The sequence below is a fragment of the Carassius carassius genome, chromosome 22 (genome assembly GCF_963082965.1).
Source record: "Carassius carassius chromosome 22, fCarCar2.1, whole genome shotgun sequence".
NCBI classification, from domain to species: Eukaryota; Metazoa; Chordata; class Actinopteri; order Cypriniformes; family Cyprinidae; genus Carassius; species Carassius carassius.
Genome location: NC_081776.1, coordinates 629682 through 649681, shown reverse-complemented (window position 1 = coordinate 649681; position 20000 = coordinate 629682). Strand labels below are relative to the sequence as shown.

The 20000-nt window shown below is 36.4% G+C and overlaps 3 protein-coding genes and 1 long non-coding RNA gene across 4 annotated transcripts in view; 2 read left to right on the top strand and 2 right to left on the bottom strand.

Annotated features, from left to right (window-relative positions):
* Nucleotides 1-1224: 1224 nt before the first annotated feature.
* Nucleotides 1225-5067, bottom strand: LOC132098531 (proline and serine-rich protein 2-like). The gene is made up of 4 exons (XM_059504615.1): nt 5024-5067; nt 4446-4476; nt 2577-2790; nt 1225-2057 (listed from the first exon to the last, which is right to left on the bottom strand). Exons 1-4 carry the CDS (start codon nt 5029-5031, stop codon nt 1225-1227), a joined length of 1086 nt encoding a protein of 361 aa, XP_059360598.1. The 5' UTR covers nt 5032-5067.
* Nucleotides 5068-6513: 1446 nt separating this feature from the next.
* rtcb (RNA 2',3'-cyclic phosphate and 5'-OH ligase) lies at nt 6514-14787 on the top strand. The gene is made up of 12 exons (XM_059504685.1): nt 6514-6718; nt 6866-6944; nt 9588-9655; nt 9732-9831; nt 9902-10058; nt 10990-11146; nt 11234-11393; nt 13010-13185; nt 13283-13471; nt 13573-13683; nt 13761-13880; nt 14553-14787. Exons 1-12 carry the CDS (start codon nt 6626-6628, stop codon nt 14658-14660), a joined length of 1518 nt encoding a protein of 505 aa, XP_059360668.1. The 5' UTR covers nt 6514-6625; the 3' UTR covers nt 14661-14787.
* A 43-nt stretch (nt 14788-14830) lies between these two features.
* On the top strand, nt 14831-15170 carry LOC132098616 (uncharacterized). Its single transcript, XR_009422954.1, has 2 exons — nt 14831-14996; nt 15031-15170. It is a non-coding gene; the product is annotated as an uncharacterized LOC132098616 (long non-coding RNA).
* A 658-nt stretch (nt 15171-15828) lies between these two features.
* The window catches only part of LOC132098615 (exportin-T), a 17931-nt gene continuing 13759 nt past the window's right edge, over nt 15829-20000 (bottom strand). The window contains exons 17-24 of the mRNA XM_059504684.1: nt 19909-20000; nt 18638-18827; nt 18441-18557; nt 17436-17551; nt 17319-17366; nt 17155-17223; nt 16165-16221; nt 15829-16074 (exon numbers count right to left, since the gene is read on the bottom strand). The exon at nt 19909-20000 is cut by the window's right edge and continues 194 nt beyond it. Coding sequence (XP_059360667.1) covers nt 16048-16074; nt 16165-16221; nt 17155-17223; nt 17319-17366; nt 17436-17551; nt 18441-18557; nt 18638-18827; nt 19909-20000 — 716 coding nt within the window. The 3' untranslated portion in view covers nt 15829-16047. The remainder of the gene's footprint in view (nt 16075-16164; nt 16222-17154; nt 17224-17318; nt 17367-17435; nt 17552-18440; nt 18558-18637; nt 18828-19908) is intronic.

The following is a 20000-nucleotide window of genomic DNA, read 5'->3' as shown; positions in this document are numbered from 1 at the left end:
CGCATCAGCTGGTGGACACGGACGGACACACACACACACACACACACAAACGCTGGGCTGAGATCCCTCAGCGTGCACACACAGGATGGAGGTTTGATGGTTCGACAGCGAGCGAGTGCAGACTCTAACAGAGGAAAACCCTTCAGACAAACGTTGAGACGTGTTCTGATGTTTTTCCTGGTGAACCTCAGCGATGGTCTCAAGCGGTGCTCTCAAACACTCACCAGCTCGTTTTATAGCCGCCGAGAGCAAGCAGACGCTTAGACAGGTGACAGGTGAGATCTAACCCAGGTTTATCTGCTGAAGTTTGGGATACTTTTAAGCGTTTCTAAAATATGGATACTGATAGAACTTGCATCATCCCGAGGTTGTTTCAGTACATGATTTGCAGCTCATCCTGTCTTTGCACATTATTAAAATTCATAAATAATCCACAACGTGATTAATTTCAGGTGGACTGATGTGCTTTAAATATTACCGTCATGAGATATTAAAAATGATTTTTCAATGCAAAAAAAAATTCTTTGTAATTTCTTAATGCATCGATTTTGTCTGATTCAGTTTTTGATTTAGTACTTTCCTCTTTTCTGTGTTTTCTTGGTTGTGCTTCGTACTAGTCTCTTCATTGACTGATTAAATTCAACACTTGGTGAGCATTTGTGGATCTCTAAATCAATATTATTGAGTGTTGCAAATTCAATATTATCTGTAACATTGTTGCAACTGAGACACGATGGGTTTAATTGAATTTATTCAAGAACAATCATTTCACCAATGCAAGAAAAAGTTTACATTTACACAAAGAGGTGGAAATAAACTGTAGTTTTGTTTACTGTGTGTGTGTGTGTGTGTGTGTGTGTGTGTGTGTGTTTATATAGTGGTGTCACATGTTCACAATCATGCATTCTGAGTCCAATAACTGCTTCAATGAAAGCAAAAAATAAAATCACCTCGTGCTCATTCACACTGGAATCCACATTACTTTAATGTAGACGTAAGACGTAATAAATTAGTTATTTTTCATGCACTTACCTAACGTAATGTTTAATGCAATTTATGTTGCTGTTTGACGACATGACATTAATTCCCTTGTGCTTTTCTCTTCTCACTATCAATATGACACGCATGCAGAAAGTTAGGTCAACTAGTAATCTAAGACGAATGAGTTTAAATGAAGGAATGCATAAACTGGTTGAGCTCATCAGTTGTGTTTGTAGTGGAGTCTCAGTGAGGAGTGTGTGAACACAGCAGTCCTAGCTTGTGAAGTGCATCACATCTGGCTTCATCTGAGGCTCCTCGCCCTGAAAACTGCACCGTGACTCCCTGAGCGCGGAAGGACGGCTTCACGAGCGCTTCAGAGCGTGACGCTTTCCTCCGGGGCAAGCCTTCATCTGAAGTCCTGTCTGAGCTGGAAGCGTCCTCTTTTATTGGGGTTTCGTGGTTCGGAGTCACGACTCGTGATCTGCTGCTGAAGTTGTTGTGATGGAAATCTGACAGAGCGGGGTTAAATGTGATGCTCTTACCGCCAAAGCTGTTGAAATCACTGTGTGTGACTGCGTGGCTGGATTTGGTTTGGCAGCGGTCAGCTGGATTTGTGATGTTGAGCGTATTGCCAGCGCTTTTCGAATGCATGATGGATTGCGTTCGCCTCTGAGCGAGTCCGAGCTTCGAAAGCGCCTCCATCCTAGACTTCTCTGGCGTCGGGTCTTGAAACGAAATGCTTCGCGTGGGGGGTTTGCGCACGGAGGGCGGTTCTCTGCCATCAATCGAGTGGCGGCTGCCTAATACAACACTGATTCTGTCTGGAAGACCCGAGGGCTTGGCGTGGGTCGGAGGGCCGTGTCTGGTCGACTCTAGACTGCGTCTGCACTCGAGCAGCTGCGATGCAGACGTGCCGCTGGCTCCCTGGTGCTCGGAGATCCTGCTGGCGATTACTACTGGAGTGGGAACTGAACCTGCGAGAGGCAGGTGTCTGAAGTGCTCTTGTGAGACATCCACGTCACGTTTCGCCTTCGCTTCGAAATGCCTCTCTGGGGGTATAATCAGCTCTTGGGAATCTGATGAGGGAAACACATTGAAAGTTGAGTTAATGCACATCCGATGTTGAAATATGTAATGTCAACACTCAATATCACGTCAATAAAGAAGAAGTATCAATAGCTTTACCGGAGAATATGCACAAATCTGTGCGTGTGAATTCACCAAGCAAGTGTTTTCATTTATTTTACACATTGCTGATTTGACATGTTCGTATAAATAGATACTCGTACTCATTGCATATATTGCAATATGCAAAGTGCACGCATACAATTTCCTGATGGCCGACTGCATTTGCTAAACAAATCCTTTGTGCAATTTCAAAATTGCCAAATGTGGAGATGCATGTTTTGCATTCAGTTGTTTACCTTTGGGCTGATTATAGCATGCACGTGCTTTATTGGCAGAACTTTCATCTTTGCATTATGCATTTTGTTTTGTTCATTTACTAACTCTTCATAGCACAGCTTTATGCATGTCTAGGATGTTTTATTTCGATTAAACGCAGTGGTTTATGGTGAGTAGTTGTGTTCAGGCACCTGGCATGAAGGGGAGCGTGTCTCTCGGTTTGCTGCGATCAGGTGTAGCGTGCACCAGGTCAATGATGTCCTGATCTACAGCGCTGGGATGTGGAGCTGTAGTGTACGAGCACGGATCCATCCTCTCATCCTCCTCCTCAAGGGAACAGATGATCTCCTCAAAGAAGAAAATACACTCCTGTTCCTCCAGACTGAGGAACTGCAGATCATCATCCTGGAGAGAGAGGACGAGTACACTACTGAACGTATGCTCAGCAAGGCTGCATTTATTTGATCAAAATACAGTAAAATTGTGAAATATTATTGTTATTTAAACCAGCTGTTTTCTGTGTGAATCTCTGTTAAAGTGTAATTTATTTCTGTGATGCTCCGCTGTATTTTCAGCATCATTCCTCCAGTCTCCAGTGTCGCATGATCTTCAGAAATCAGGATAATATGATGATTTACTGCTCGAGAAACATTTCTGATTAATACTTTTGTGGAAACTGTGATACATATGATTTTTCAGGATTCTTTGATGAATAGAATGTTCAAAAGAACAACATTTTGTAACATTTTAAATGTCTTTACTGGCACTTTTGATCAGTTTAATGGGTCTTTCCTGAATAAGTGTGTGTGTGTGTGTGTGTGTGTGTGTGTGTGTGTGTGTGTGTGTGTGAATAGTTATTAAAATATTGTGTAATCTATTTTGTTATTATTATAAAATATGATCTAAAAGTATAATTTAAAATTAAATACTACTTTAAAGTTTTAGTATTTTTTATTAGTGCAGTGACATTTTTGTAACTTATTTTTATTAATGCCTAAAAAGTTTTTATTTTAGTAATTAAAATATTATATAAAATGTATTTTGTTAAAATGATCTAAAAGTATAATAAATACTATTTTAAAGTTTTAATAATTGTTTATTAGTGCAGAAACATTTTTGTCTTTTTTTTTGTTTTGTTTTATTAATGCCTAAAATAATAATTTTATTTTAGTTATTAAAATATTATTTAAAGTGTGTTCTTATTATTATTACAAAACCTAAAAATATAATTTATAATTAAATACAATTTTTTTAAGTTTTGATAATTTTTTATTAGTGCAGTGACATTTTTGTCGTTATTTTTATTAATGCCTAAAAAGTTTTTTAGTTATTAAAATATTATTTTAAAAGTATTTTGTTATTATTATTACATAAATATGATCTAAAAGTATAATGTAATGTAATTATAAATACTGTTTACATTTATTTCAAGCAATGTTAATGCATTTAGTTTTTTTTACTATAATGACCTTGATTGCAATGTGGTTGCTAAGTTTCTCTAAATGATTGCTGGGTGGTTTCCTACCGTCTTGGATTAATCAGGTTTTTGTGATCTTCTGACCTCGCTAAACATGTTTTCACCTGTTTAATCATCCACCTTCACCAATGAATCGAGACCTCATTGTTTCTGAAGACTTAAAGCGACAGGAATCCTTCATGACATCCTTCAGTGTGTGAGCGGTAATAATAGTGACATTGATGTTGAAACCCTTCCGAGTGTTAATGTTTTGCACGCTGCTCAACTGCATTCTTGTCTTTCCTACAGACCCGTGCTCATGTGAAGCTGGTTTCTCTGTGTGAATCAGTGTGTGTGTGTGTGTGTGTGTGTGTGAATGTGTGTCTTGTTTCCTTCATGTGTGATGTCTTAATCATAAATAACACTCAGAGGACAGTCATTGTGTATCTGGTCATCCATGCTTACAGCATCCAGGCTCGGGCAGTAAAGGTCAGGGGTCGTGTGAAATGGTCTGAGCACTTCCACACACCAGACTGACCGGCTTCATGTGATACACCTGGAACACACAATTGAAATATAGAAACATATAGATATATATACACACCTGTTTGTGTCTCAAATCTCCCGAGGCACTTCTGATCCACCAAAAACACAGTTATAAAAGCCATTATTTAACATAATATTGGAATATATTTACAAATAAAACACTAAGCTATTGATTGGCGCACTTATTTATTAAAGTGAATAAAAGATTTCTCGAGTAATATTTCGTCAGTTTCACACGTAATGCGTTCTTAAATGTTTAATTGTAATTGTGAAATTTACTAACTTACCAATTTCGGAATGAAAAATGTTTCTACACTATTTTTTTTTTTTTACAGTGTAAGAAACACAGGTTTAACAATATACTTTTAAATCACGTTATAATAACGCCTAAATAAATAAATCGATATAAGGATTTTTATTTTAATTATTAAGTATTTAAACTGATCAGTTAAATAAGGTACACTAAATATTACACTTAAGAGTTGTCCTTCTCGTGAAAACAATACTAATTAAATGATAACTAAAAACAACACTTTTTTGTGAAATGACGCGCTGATAGTTTTCGTGAGATTCATCCTATAGCTCTGAAAAGTTTTGAAAAAGTCAGACATTTAGAGGGACAAAAGTTCAACTCACTCAAACATCGTGAAGCAGCCGAGCGAATAAACCGAGTTCTGACTCTGTACCGAGAGCAAACGCGTTTAAGTCCGACAGGTTCAGCGGGAGCGCGCGCGCGGCTCCTCGATCGTGATGACGAGCGCGCTCGCGCACGCACGCACGCGGTTCCTCCTAAACTCATGACTGAATAATAAGCGGCTCTTAGAATTAAGATTAGACTGAAAAATATAGGAACATTTGTGTGGATTTAAGTGTAAATCTGCTGTTAACGCCATTCTGCCGCGCGCTCTTGTGACAGGTGACTTCTATTACAAACGCGTACAAATCATATTTAATAAAAATAATTATTGTTGATATCAGAATATTAAATTACAGTTTTTTTTTTCAGACGCTAAGACACATTTCCGAATACTTAGGTAGGTCACTTTTGCAAAACTCTCACACAGTTCTCCTAACCAACAGTCTGTGTTTGCTGGGACAAAATCACAGCGATCATATCACCAGAAACAACCCCCACGAGGAGAGCGTGTGTCCCGTGTCCAGCAGAACCTCCAGTCCGTGTTCTGCAGCTGAATGAAAGCAGAGCCGCTCACATTCACGTTCACTTTCACTTCTCTCTCGGAGCGTGACGTCACACTCCGCAAAGGGCTTGACTTTTTACTTCTACAGCTACAGCTCAGCGTTATTTACTGTATTTATGTCAGCGTTATTATGCCACTGAAAGTAAACAAGAAAAGCCTCTAGGGGGGAATGTTTATATTCAGTAAAAAGGGAACAAAAATAAACGTACCTTTCACGCACTGAAGCCAAACAAATAACAGCTGAGCGAGATCTTCACAATAAAAGTCCTGCAATTACGTCATAAGTCTGACACGTTTTATAGCTTATCATTTATCAGTGAAATAATATAAATTAGTTGTTATTAATTAGGAAACAGACAACTATTTAAAGGTGTTTAACTGTCGTACAGAGCATCTGTATTTATCAATTTAGGTGCATTATTGAAACATCAGTTTAAATAATAATTATTATTATTTGTATCTAGTATGTCTTTATATTTACAACTATATATATATATATATATATATATATATATATATATATATATATATATATATATATATATATATATATATATATATATATATATATATATACCAAGTGAAGCCTTAAAATTACAATAAAGCACGTGTAATATTATATTTGAAATATTATTATCCGTTACAGTGCTGTGTTTATATTTCACCACAAGAGGGCAGTGAAAAGGCTGGTGCGTTTTGTAACTGACTTTGTCCAACAGGCGGACAAAAAAAAAGATCAATAATTAAACCGATAATAAGTATCCAAAAGGATTTCGTTTTTTAAACATATTTTTTCGCGCTATAAACATGATTAATAATATTTAATAAATTAGCTCTCTCCGACAACAGCGCCCTGTTTCAATCCAATGTAATTTATGCGAGCAGCAGGTGGCGCTGAAGATCCCGAACAAACCCGTGGCGGTCCCTATAAAGTAAGAGAAGAAGAAGCCGGAAGTCTCCACAAAAAGAAGATCCGGAGACGCGTGTGAAGATAGTTTGCTGTCAAAAGTGCGTCTGTTATTTATATCTATAGTTAAAAATGAGTCGCTCTTATAACGACGAGCTTCAGTATCTGGATAAAATCCACAAAAACTGCTGGCGGATCAAGAAGGGCTTCGTGCCGAATATGCAGGTAAACGTGCTCGCTCTCGAGTGACGCATTAACGTCAATAAACCAAAACATCCGGGTCTCTGAGCGGATTAAAGTGTGTTTTAATCTGAGATGATGATGATGATGATGGTGATGATGATGATGTTGTTGTTGTTGTTTGGTGTTCAGGTGGAGGGTATTTTCTATGTGAATGATCCTCTGGAGAAACTCATGTTTGAGGAGCTGAGGAACGCCTGTCGTGGTGGAGGTGAGGCGAAATCATTAATTTAATGATTTTCTTTAGTGAACAATCTGTGCAAACACCTTGGCAACAACAATATATCTCTGGAAAATAAAGTAAGGTTAAGGAGAAAAAAAAAAATATATATATATATATATATTATGCCTATAAATTAGGGCTTTTTTGGAAATCATACTTCTATTATAGCAAGACGTTTTGTTTCATTTGTGTTTTTCTTCATCTGAAGGGTTCGTTGTGAAATACACAACGATGGTAGGATAGAAATGATTGAGAAATGCTTAATAAAAGCTCATGGTTGTGTGTATAATCAGTCACACACACACACACACACACACACACACTGCTGAACGTCATAAAACATTCATCGGTCCAGGTTCTTATAATGGGAACATGAAACCTAATTTTAAACTGTGTAATTGTTTGAATTAATACATATGTATCTGCTCTGAATTTACTTTGCTACAGCCATTATTAATAAATGCTTCGGTTCAAAATGTGTAACGCAACAAATAAATGCTGTAAAAAAATAAAAAGTTTCTCCCAGACAAAGAATATTTATTTCAATATGTAATTAATATTAACTTTGTAATATTTTTTACTTATTTCTGACTATATATATTCAATTACTTAATATTTTGTAATTTATTTTAATGACTATAGTGTCTTAATATTTACTTTGTAATGTTTTTTTTTTTCCAATGACTATTCAATTACTTAATATTAACTTTAGTTTTTGTATTTATTTTAATGTCTCTCTCTCTCTCTCTCTCTCTCTCTCTATATATATATATATATTTATATATATTTATTTATATTTATGTTAGGGATGGGCGTTTTCCACAAATATCACATTCGAATATTTGAGCTCACAAAAACGAATATTCGAATATTCGTTTATTTAAATTAAGTTTAATGAGACAGACGTTATTTTTCAGCAACATTTGTTTTCATCATTTTGAACAAGCTTACACACAATAAGCTTGAACATTACACGTCGTGTTTTGTAGCTGAAAACCTTTAACAATGCGTGCAAACAAACAAAAGTACAGATTAAAAGCAAAAAAAAAAAAAAATGAACAAAGAAAAAACGTAAAGCAGCAATTAGGCTATTGTACAGAATGTAGCTTACACTTAACTTTTAAACTGTCAGCAAATCTTTTTTGCTTTTTTTTCTATTGTTTCAAATGTTCTTGTTAAGAAATACGGGCATGTAAACATGATTGGGGGAAAGTCGGCTCCTTAAGTCTGTTAACAATAAGGACGGCCGCGGAGAAAACGCGCTCTGACGGCACAGACGTTGGTGGGACTCACAAATAACGGTGTGCTAAGCGAATACGTTTTGTGAAGCGCTTCGTGTTTTCGTTTACCACTGAATGGGATCCTCTTCTGGAGGAATACATGGCTCCAGTAAGAACTGTTCCCACTCGTCTCGGCTGGACTCTCTGTAATCATCGCTGAAGTACTGGCTCAGCCTTTTCCGACGAGTTGTTATTGCATCCTCTTCATCGTTGGTGACGGCTGCATCCGCACCACTCCCATCAAGGAAAATGTTCTGATAATGTTCAAAAAAGGTTTTTTTTCTTACTTCTCTCATGTTTTCATCGAGAAACCTGAGATGTTTGTGCCGAGGGTCTAGGGCAGACGCGAGAAGAGGAGTTTTCACTGCATTCTCCAAGTTAGCCGTGTTTATTCGTTGCTTGAGAGATGCCGCAACAATGTTCTTGGATCACTTTCTGTGATTCTCCACGGCATATTTGAAGAACTGTAGAAGACCGCAGTTCTTTTAGGGGGTGTACACATATTGCGTCTTTTGCGCGCTCAAGTTCGTTATTTCCAATGTGCGACGCGGTCCCGTTTTTTCCAGGCGCGTCTGCACAGCATTGAGTTAAAAACATCTCAACTTTCAGAATGCCGCAAGCGCACCGCAGGTCATGTGACAAGAACTAAACATTCAGCTTCATCCTTTCCTGTAACAACGTTGAAAGCTCAGCCAAGATGAAGGAACACCTGAGCTGTATATGGATTGCCATTTTGAAATAAATTTAGTATCAGAGCTACTGAAAGCGATTTTTTTTTTGTGCTGCAAATCCATTAATCCTTTGCTGAAATTTCCGCGTCTCCATGGAGAGGACGCATCGCCTCAGGAACGCTTCTGCCCGAGCGCTTTGGAAAGAAGGAGAAAGCGGAGCGCATAGCCTTTTCCACGCGTTATTAGGCGCGATATGTGAATGGCCCCTTAATCATTCATTCATTATTTTTTGCTTGCATACACCTTCAAATATGCCGTGGAGAATCACAGAAAGTGACCAAATTAGGTTTTATTGTGAACTTTTTTTTTTTTTTTTTTGCGAAATTCGAATATCATTTTAATTTATCGAATAATTAGAGCAGAACGAATATTTGAATGTTCGACTATCCGTGCACATCCCTAATTTTTATATATATATATATATATATATATATATATATATATATATATATATATATATATATATATATATATATATGCGGTCTATATATTTATTTTACTGTTAATTTTTGTATATTTTTTTAAAAAACATTTTCACAAGTCAGTCCGGCTGTCCAGTCCAGTTGTTTAAACTGCATATAAAGCGTTAGTGAAAGATACTCTTTCTCTCTCTCTCCCAGGGTTCGGTGGTTTCTTGCCTGCTATGAAGCAGATTGGAAACGTTGCCGCTTTGCCAGGAATCGTACATGTGAGTCAAACGATCAGGATTCATTGTCACAGGAAACGCATCACATCCTGTTTCCTCATGTGTGTCTGCTCCGCAGCGCTCCATCGGTTTACCTGATGTCCACTCTGGATACGGTTTTGCGATCGGAAACATGGCAGCGTTTGACATGGACAACCCAGAGGCCGTGGTGTCTCCCGGTATGTAATCGAGCCGCGCTCAGATCCTCGTGAACCATGTCACGGCTCACACTCGGTCTCGTCTGTGCAGGTGGCGTGGGGTTTGACATTAACTGTGGCGTCCGTCTGCTGAGGACGAACCTGGACGAGGGAGACGTGCAGCCGGTCAAAGAGCAGCTGGCACAGTCCATGTTTGACCACATTCCCGTCGGAGTCGGATCCAAGGGCGTCATTCCCATGGGAGCAAAGTAAACCACTATAACACTGCACAACCATCCAACATTCTTCTGCCAATTTCTTTATGCTCTGAATTGTTTATTGCAAGAAATGAAATAATACTTAACTTAATCATTATGCACTAATAAAAAATCATAAATACCAGTAGAGCCTATATTTAGTACTAAAAGATTTTAATACATTGTTTTGTGAACAATGCAACAAATCATTAAAACATCTTAAAGTAGTAAATATTTGCTTTTAATTAAACTTGGCTGGCTGTGCAGTGAACAATGATTTTGTTAATTTAAAGCTGAAATAAAAATATTTAAAAGCAACTAAAATAAGTTTAGGTTTGACTAAAATGACTAACTGGAAATAAATACAATTGACATTAAATCCTTCTTTTTTTTTTTTTTAAGAAATCGAATAAAAGGGACAAAAAACTAATAAAAATAAACTGAAAATGGGAATAAAAGCTAATTCTAAATTTTAATACGTTATAATAGTAAAAATAAAAATAAAAATAATAATAATGGTCGTTGGCTTGGCAATTAGCTGAAATAATTTAAATGAGTTAAAGCACCAAAACTATCAATATATAAATTAAAACTGAACAAGAACAGAAAAACAAAAATACAATTTTTTTTGTAATTTAAATTAATTTAAAATTAAAACTTGATTTAAAAATAAAAAACTGAAAATACAATGATGAACGCCAATTCAAATGAAGCTATAACGGTATCAATAATACTGTAATGAAGTTGGAGCACTGAAACTTTAAGCTAATAGTATATGAATACTTGTAATATTAAACGTCTAAAGTCCTGGGTGTGAGAGGGAATTGGTTATTATTATAGGTTTCTTCATATGAATAGACTTTAGTTCTGATATTGGTATTAATGTTATGTGCTTCTGTCACGTTAGTTTTGTGTTTTCATGAGTGTGTGTGTGTGTGTGTAGAGATCTGGAGGAGGCTCTAGAGATGGGTGTGGACTGGTCTCTGAGGGAAGGATACGCTTGGGCCGAGGATAAAGAGCACTGTGAGGAATACGGCCGGATGCTGCAAGCCGATCCCAACAAAGTCTCATCCAAAGCCAAGAAGAGAGGACTGCCACAGGTGCACGCATTTACAAGACAACACGACTCCAAGCACGGCAAACTCTCTGCGATCTCACGTCATGTTCTCCTGCGTGTGTGTGTGTAGCTGGGGACGCTGGGAGCTGGAAATCACTACGCCGAGATTCAGGTGGTGGATGAGATCTTCAACGATTACGCCGCCAAGAAGATGGGCATCGACCACAAGGGGCAGATCTGTGTGATGATCCACAGCGGCAGTCGAGGCCTCGGCCACCAGGTGGCGACAGGTGAGGCGCAGCTTCATGCTTCGAGATACTATTACAGCTTTCATCTGAATTAGTTTCTCATTTTAAAATGTTTTTTCAATGTTTATTAAAGCAATAAGCGCCAGGAAGCTGTGGTTTACAGTGAATTTATGACAGCTAAGGGGCATTGTTTAGGATACTTCCTCATACATTGTAAAATAAAACCGAGCAGATAAAGGGTAATGATATTAATAAAAACAGCATTCTTCCGCCAAACAATGTAGATCCTCAGAAACCGCTGTGGTTGCAACAAAGTGGTTGCCAAGCAACACATAAACATAAACAAAGGTGTATATTACCTTGTAGAGTAATTAAAGGGATTCGAGTGCAGCTCGGCCAATCACAATCAAGGACTGGAATGCAACACTTTTTAAAAAAATTTTTTTTAGTTAATGAAACTGTTTGTTTTTTTCTAATATTTTGTCACTTAAGGATAGTTTTATTTTGGTTTTAGTTTAATTATTAAAGAGTTAAGGCCCGTTCACACCAAGCACAATAACTATAAAGATAACGATAAAGATATCTAAAAATCGTTCTCAATATTAAAGAATAGCAGAGTCCACACTACAACTATAACGATAAAGGCACAGAGAAACGGTATCGTTGGAATCATTTTCAGAACAATTTTTTTTCCAGCTGATGAACGATATAAACATTGACATCCAATCAGAATCCATAAGAGCTCGAGGATTTAAAGCGGCAGACGCACGTGCGCTCAGAATAAACAGACGATATCGTTCGCTGGTGTGGACGCTAATATCGTTATCTTTATAGTTATCGTTCTTGGTGTGAACGGGGCTTTAGTCATTTTGTAATTATATTTAGAATTTTTTTTTTTTTTTTTGTTTAAAATTAAAATGACTGTTACTTTTTATATATATATATATATATATATATATATATATATATATATATATATATATATATATATATATATCAGTGAAGGATTATTTCACGTAAAAAAATGTTTGAAAATAGGCTTAGGTAACTTTTTAAAGGTTTTTTTTTTTTTTTTAAGTAAACTTATTTTCAAGTAAAAGGTTTTTAATTGGAAAATACTAGTTATTCATAATTTAAAATAATAGTTATTCATAATTTCATTTCTAGCAAGTTTTTATGGTTTTAATAACTTTGGTATGGGTTTTACAATTTTTATTAGTGCTTTTTAGCATCTGTAGATTAATGTTAGTTTATTAGTAAAATATTGATATAGTTATTTTAAATTATTTGAGTGCTGGGCAGTGATTAATCGCAACCAAAATAATTTTTTGTTTACATAATGTGCATGTACTGTGTGTGTGTGTGTGTGTGTGTGTGTGTGTGTGTGTGTATATATACATACACACACTCTCATGTATAGGATATAAATGTTTTCAAAATGTATATATTCATAATTCATATAAATGATATATAAACATTTGTTGTAAATTTATACATGCATTATGTATTTATTTATATATAAATAATAACAAATATACACCGAACACGCACACATATTATGTAAACACTATAAACTATCCAAGTTTTATTTCAGTTCCAGTATGTTGTTGTGTATGGTGTTAGTTGACTTGCTTCATGTCACTCGCTCTGGTGTTTAGATGCTTTGGTTGCGATGGAGAAGGCGATGAAGCGGGATAATATCATCGTGAATGACCGTCAGCTGGCCTGTGCTCGCATCACGTCTCCTGAGGGTCAGGACTATCTGAAGGGCATGGCGGCCGCCGGCAACTACGCCTGGGTCAACCGCTCCTCCATGACCTTCCTCACTCGACAGGTCTGGTCTGCTGTACACTAGTATGCATGGTTATAATCCAGCAGCCCTAGATGTTTTATTTAAGTGCATGATTCATTCTTACTGGGCTTCTCTGCAGGCCTTCTCCAAAGTCTTCAACACTACACCAGACGATCTGGACATGCACGTCATCTACGACGTCTCGCACAACATCGCCAAAGTGGAAGAGCACATGCTGGAGGGCAAACAGAAGACGCTTCTCGTGCACAGGAAGGGTTCGACGCGAGCCTTCCCGCCTCACCATCCACTCATACCTGTCGACTATCAGGTGACTTCATATGTGCCAAAATCAAACTGAACTGTCCTCTGAGTTTGACATCACTCAACTAGAAACCGAAACCTTTCTATGTTGTGTTCTCTGTGTCTCAGTTGACCGGTCAGCCGGTTCTGATCGGAGGAACCATGGGCACCTGCAGCTACGTGCTGACGGGGACGGAGCAGGGCATGACGGAGACGTTCGGCACCACGTGTCACGGCGCGGTGAGTCGTGTGAGCAGATCTGCTGCACAGATTGTGTTTGTGAGCGCCGGTCTGACGTGTGTTTGTGAACCATGCAGGGTCGAGCTCTGTCCAGAGCCAAGTCCAGACGCAACCTGGACTTCCAGGACGTTCTGGATAAACTGGCAGACATGGGCATCGCTATCAGAGTGGCGTCACCCAAGCTGGTGATGGAGGAGGTGAGGTCTCCTCATTCTGTCACAACCAGAAGCTCCAGTTCTTTAAAAATAATGATTTTTACTGTCCTTATACAATTTGTTTTTCAAATAACCATGCTATATAAAAAAACTAAAACTTAATGGTAACCACTCATTGCTTTTAACAATGACATCATCACTTAAGAATTAATCTTGGATTATAAAATTTTAAAAGTTCTGTGCAATTTTATTTTCTTTATAATCAATATATCAGAAACAATTAATTCTTTTGAATAATCAACCTACTATGATTAAGCTTTTATATTTACCTTGACTTCAATTCTAATCAAAAGCATTTTTCTTTTTTAAACAGTCATCCTCCAATAAAATGCATTGAATTATGCTTTTACATTTAAGTTGCTTTGTGATGCAAATCATTTCCCACACAAAACAACAAGTCACAAATTTCTTCCTTCTGTTCACAATTATTTAATTCCAATTAAGTTTCCAAAAAAGCTGGAACAAGTTTTACATTTCATATAAAAATTACAAAATGCACTGAATAATTCTATGCGGTTACATTAAAGTTAACATTGTGTTGTAAATAGTTGCAAACGATCTTCCTTTTAACTTATGAAACACCTAAAGCCATTAATAAGAGAATTACCGTTTTTTTAAATGCATGTTTTTAATGGATCATATGTTGCACACCAGGCTCCTGAATCCTACAAGAACGTCACGGATGTAGTGGACACGTGTCACGACGCTGGCATCAGCAGGAAGGCCATCAAGCTCAGACCCATCGCTGTGATTAAAGGCTGAAACGACTCACACGTCCAGCTCTTATGAAGGAGGCGCATGCATTATTGGTTTAATTTCGGGTTTAAGGGTGAACATGTTTACACAGTGGAATAAAAGCGTTGCATCAGTGCCTTTGCTTGTTTTCCTGAATCTGTGAGCCACTTCAACACATCCTGCCGCTTGAAATCTGGTCGAGATTAGTAAACACTTTATTGGTCATGACTAGAGATGAACAAGAGAGAATGAGAGGGCCTGTGCCAGCATATCAAAAATAAAACAAGTTTACACAATCCACCTGTCATGGACATGGTTTTTTTGGCATAAACACAGTGGGGCTGGAGCATTTCTGAGTAACAGGTCAGTGTTTGCCATATATCAGTTTATGGCAGAGATTATCATGATTTCTAAGCATTAAAGCCAATGCGATGCCAAGACCCAAGAAACATTTAGGTCTACAGTGGGATCCATGGCTGAAAGGGTTAATACATGTACAGCATCTCTAAAGATCCAACACAGATTGTCATTTTGTCAGCCGTAACGGATCACTTCCACAAACCAGAGAGATCTGACCCGAGTTGAAACTTTACACACAGTACATTTCCAAACAAGAAATGCTAGCAGCATAACTTAACCAAAACGTTCCCAGATCCAAGGATCAAACCTCATCGTAGTATTTGCACAGTTCAGGACATTACATTGCATATTTTAGATATGGGCTTTGCAGGCATTAAACAGCGAATCTGAGACCATGGTATAGAACAGCTTTGATGGGAATGCTGTAATACATGGAAAACTAAAGGAAAAAGAAAGACATTTTTGATCCAAAAAGCCCAACATCAAGAGCACTTCCATTTGTTAGCCTCATCACGGCAAACTAAAACCTATGCTTCATTTATGCATTTAAAAAAAAAAAAATGTTCTTAAACCGGCCCTTCTTAAAATGTAATCTGAGAAAAATCCAGATTTCTCGAACACACACACAAAAAAAATTCAATTCATTCTAGAATTTCCTGTAACATTTAAGTCAGATTTCCAAACAATAACCAAATCTGTTGTATTTCAAATGGAACCGCATTTTCCCTTGAAATTGTGTCCAGGACTGAAGCCCCGCCCACTCTCACTAACCCCACCTACAGTGTGGTGTCGTCCAATCGCTGACGTCGCCTCCAGCCCAGGTGGCTGAACCTCCACGGAGAGCACAACTCTGATTGGACCAAGGTCGGTGTGGGGGTGTGGTGACATCATGTGACAGCCAATCCCTACGTGGCAGTGTCCCACAAACAGGAAGGGTGTGGTTACGCTTCTTTAAGTGCATAAGTAGCTCCTACGCTAAGCTCTGTCGTTATAGTGGTCAGTAAGTGGCTTTGACCGCTGAGCTCCCAAATTGCTCCACTTGACAGTTTCAGTCTTAAAGTTTGGCCTGCTGGAAGAAAACCTGTACACATGGAGTAAAAATAAATGTCCACATAAAATTAACACTCTCTCTACATGATTTAGCGTTTCAATCATAAATCTCCTGAAATACCTTCATGTAGTTTTTCAGAACCTTAACATCCGGCTGCTGAAGCACTTGACACAGCTCCTGAGGAGAAACGGTTCATATCAGTCTGAATAACAAACAATAACTCAAATAAAACCAAAACCGCTATCCTCATACAATCCTGCAGTCTGGATGAGTGATCCAAGTACATATGGTTTCCATAACTTATGACCATAGCAAAGATTGTTAAAATGCAGTTAAAAATGATGGTTAGATCTGTAAAGCTATTAAATTGTATATTTTCACACACTCTTAGGGAGAAGATGCAAAAAATACAGAGCTCTATGAAATTTAGATTGTCCCGAATTCCGATTTTTCATGTAAAAAAATTCTAGGTTTTTATTTATTGGATAAAATAATTTTCCCCATTCCATTTTAAATGGATAAACTTTCAGAATCCAAAAATGTTAAACGTTCAGCAAAAATGACATTTTTAGGGTCATAGGAAATCAGTTTTATTGATTTGTTTTTAGTTTTAATTTGTCTCTATACCGTTTTGATGGTTTAATACAATTGTATTAAATCAAAGCCATGTCTAAATAAAATCTATTAAATTTTAAAAATGTTATAATATGCATTTTTTACAGTGTGTCCTATGAAATATTTTACACTATATTTTAGAAATTCCGTTTTTTTATTTTTTCAAAAGATAGTCCAAATCAAATGAATCCATAAAACATTTTTTTTATCATCATCAAATTAAAATGGAATTTCTTTTATTTTTTGCCAAACAAAGTGCTGCACAACAGGTTTACTGTTAAAATTAAAACTAAGTAAAACTGTAATATTCCTTAAATATAAAGCTGACTTTATTATCACTATGATTGCTTTGACAAGAACATGTACAATAGTAACCTCTCACAATTTCTTAAAGTTGAACTGAACTTTTATTTTGACACGTTGTAGTGAAGACCTGTGAGTAAGCGTTTGAATGAAGTGAAATGCTTGAAGTGTGTCACTGCTCCTGATGCGTACCTGTGTGATCTCAGGTGAGACCTGCAGTGACGGCAGATACTCCTGAAGGAACTGAATACACTCGGGCCCCTGCGTGAACAGCATTAAAACAGAGCGAGTCAGATTCACTGAAGGCGAATGTATTGTTTTGGGATCTAGATAAGACTAAATCACAGTTGACTCACTCTTTTGAGATGAATCATGTGTAGAGTCAGCGTGCACTCGGACAGCGTCTGTAACAGAACAGTGAAACATTACAATCAGCGTCAGACAGTTAATCAACAGAGACCTCACTGACGTACCAGAACAGTCTGGGCATCTGAAAGGTCAAAGGTCGGTTTCAGAGGGGCCATGAAGCATGCTGGGATTATATGCTTATAGATGAAATCTGGAAATCCCACCAAACCGTCTTTTCCACCTGAGAAAGAGAAATGTTAAATGCGGTTTTATTGTACTTGTGTACTCTTGTAGTTTATATTAAGATTTCGAACTGGCTTTTTTTTTTTCCAAGACTATTTAGATTATTTTATTTAACGTTTTTTCTTTCCCCCAGTTAGTAATTTAAATTAACTGCAAAGGCAACTTTCTAATTTGATTAGTTTAGGTTTTCACCTTATATTTATTGCATTATATAATAAACTAAAAATATATATTTAGAATAGTTTTATTTAATAACAACCATTATTTAAAAAAAAAACTAGATTCTGCCCTGAAGCATAATATTAAAAGCGGTTTTAATTTTTTATTATTATTGACTTAATTTATTTACTTATTAATATTTTGAATTAGTGTTCTATTTATTTTATTTTTCAAATTTCAATTTTATTTTATAATTGTGCTTTTGTTTTTAGATTATTATTTATGATTAATTTAAAATTATGTTTTAATTTTATATTTGGTTAGTAATTTTTTATTTCAGTTACCTGCCATTTTAGTTTAACTTTTCATCTAATATTTATCTTTTATGCTTTATTTTAATTTTTAATAACAGCCCTTATTAAAAGCCCAGAAGCATAACATGTTAAAAGCCGTGTTATTTTACTATTATTTATCTACTAAAACAGTTATGAATGTTTTGAATTGGCTTTTATTTTAAGTGTAGTTTTTCACTTTAAATTAGTAATTATTAATTCCAGTTAGTCATTTTACCTCAACTCAAGTTTCAATAAATTTATAAAAAATTGTGTTTAGATTAGGTTCTCACTTAAAATTACATTCAGCTCTATTTTAATGAGCAGAAATGTTTTTAGTTAATGATAACCACCCGTGTAGTAAAGGTCTAGATGCGTCTGAAAGTGTTTTCGTACCCCACAGCTCCACCAGTCTGGACAGGATAATGAAGCAGGTTTTCTGGGCGACGGGATCTGGGAAATCCAGCGCTCCCTGGATGATGGTGAACAGCACACGCTCGATATTCTCCGCTCCTGCCGAACAGAAACATACAGTCAAGTTCATATTTTCAGACAGAAAGGTGTGTTTTGTTCCTGGTCAGGACTGCGCTCACCCTGACTGGCCATGATCTCGTTCATGCCACTGCTGGCTACGATCTGAAGGAAACTGAAGTAGCTTCTTCTCAACATCTGCTTCTCTAAAGCAGCCGTCTGATCGTTCTCCTCCGCTGGACGAGACAACACCTCGAATATGGCCATCACGAGCGGCATGAAGACCTCCTGGAGGAAAGGAGACACCTGGTTCTGGGAGAGACGGAGAGAGTCCACAGGAATATTATTATTCGTCTTACTACCGTCGAGATATGAATTACATTTCATTAGTATGAGTGTATTAGATGTCACTGCTAATGAAAAACATAGGCTGCACAATTTAATTGATTTCGCTGATAAAAATTGAGACCGTGTTGTGCATGTTTGTAGGGCTGTGAAATCAACAATAATAATGATGATAATACAGTATTATTGTTTAAATTCTATAATTTTATATAATATAAAACATTTTTGATTATCCTTAAGCTTGCAATTCAATTGTGATTCGATGTGGATTATTTTGGATATATATCAGGAAGAGGACAAGGCAAGTTTTCTCAAGGAAAAACAATTAATAAATAAATCTCTCAACTAACGCTGGAAAATATACCTGAGAGTCGATGATATGGAAGGATGACATTTGTATACAAACACTTAAAATATACTCTTTTTTTTTAAATATATATTGAAGTTATAATACTATTTTTGAAATAAAAACATTTAAATGGTGGCGGTCAGAAAACTTGACAGAATTATTCAAACAATTTAAATAATTAAGAACAAAAAAAAAAAGTATATTTTAATATATATATATATATATATATATATATATATATATATATATATATATATATATATATATATATATATATATATATATATATAAACCAGTCCTAAAAATTACTAAAATTATAATATATATATATATATATGCATATATACACACACACACCTCGATTTTATTAATTATAAATTATTAAAATAGCGATTAAATTTTTTTACTAATTATACAAATGTTTTATTACAGTATTTTACTATTAAAAAAAATGATTATACTATAACATTTTTGTATTTTAATTATAAAATTATGCTTATTATTATTACATTACAACGGTAAAATTGCAATACTAACAGTAATGGCGGTCTTCATTAGTTCATTTTCAAACGCTAAACCATCAAACTTCTCTGGACAGAAAAGCGTCTCTTCTGTTAATACACACTCTGCATACAGAAGCATGTTCAGCTGACCCTGTAAACGCTCAGATCACGACTCTGGGTTCATTCAGCCCTGTACCTTGAACTTGGCGGTGATCTGACTGATGAGCGGGATGAACTCCTGCAGGTCTCTGGGCTCGCAGTCCTTCAGCATGTGCTGCGAGGCGGCTG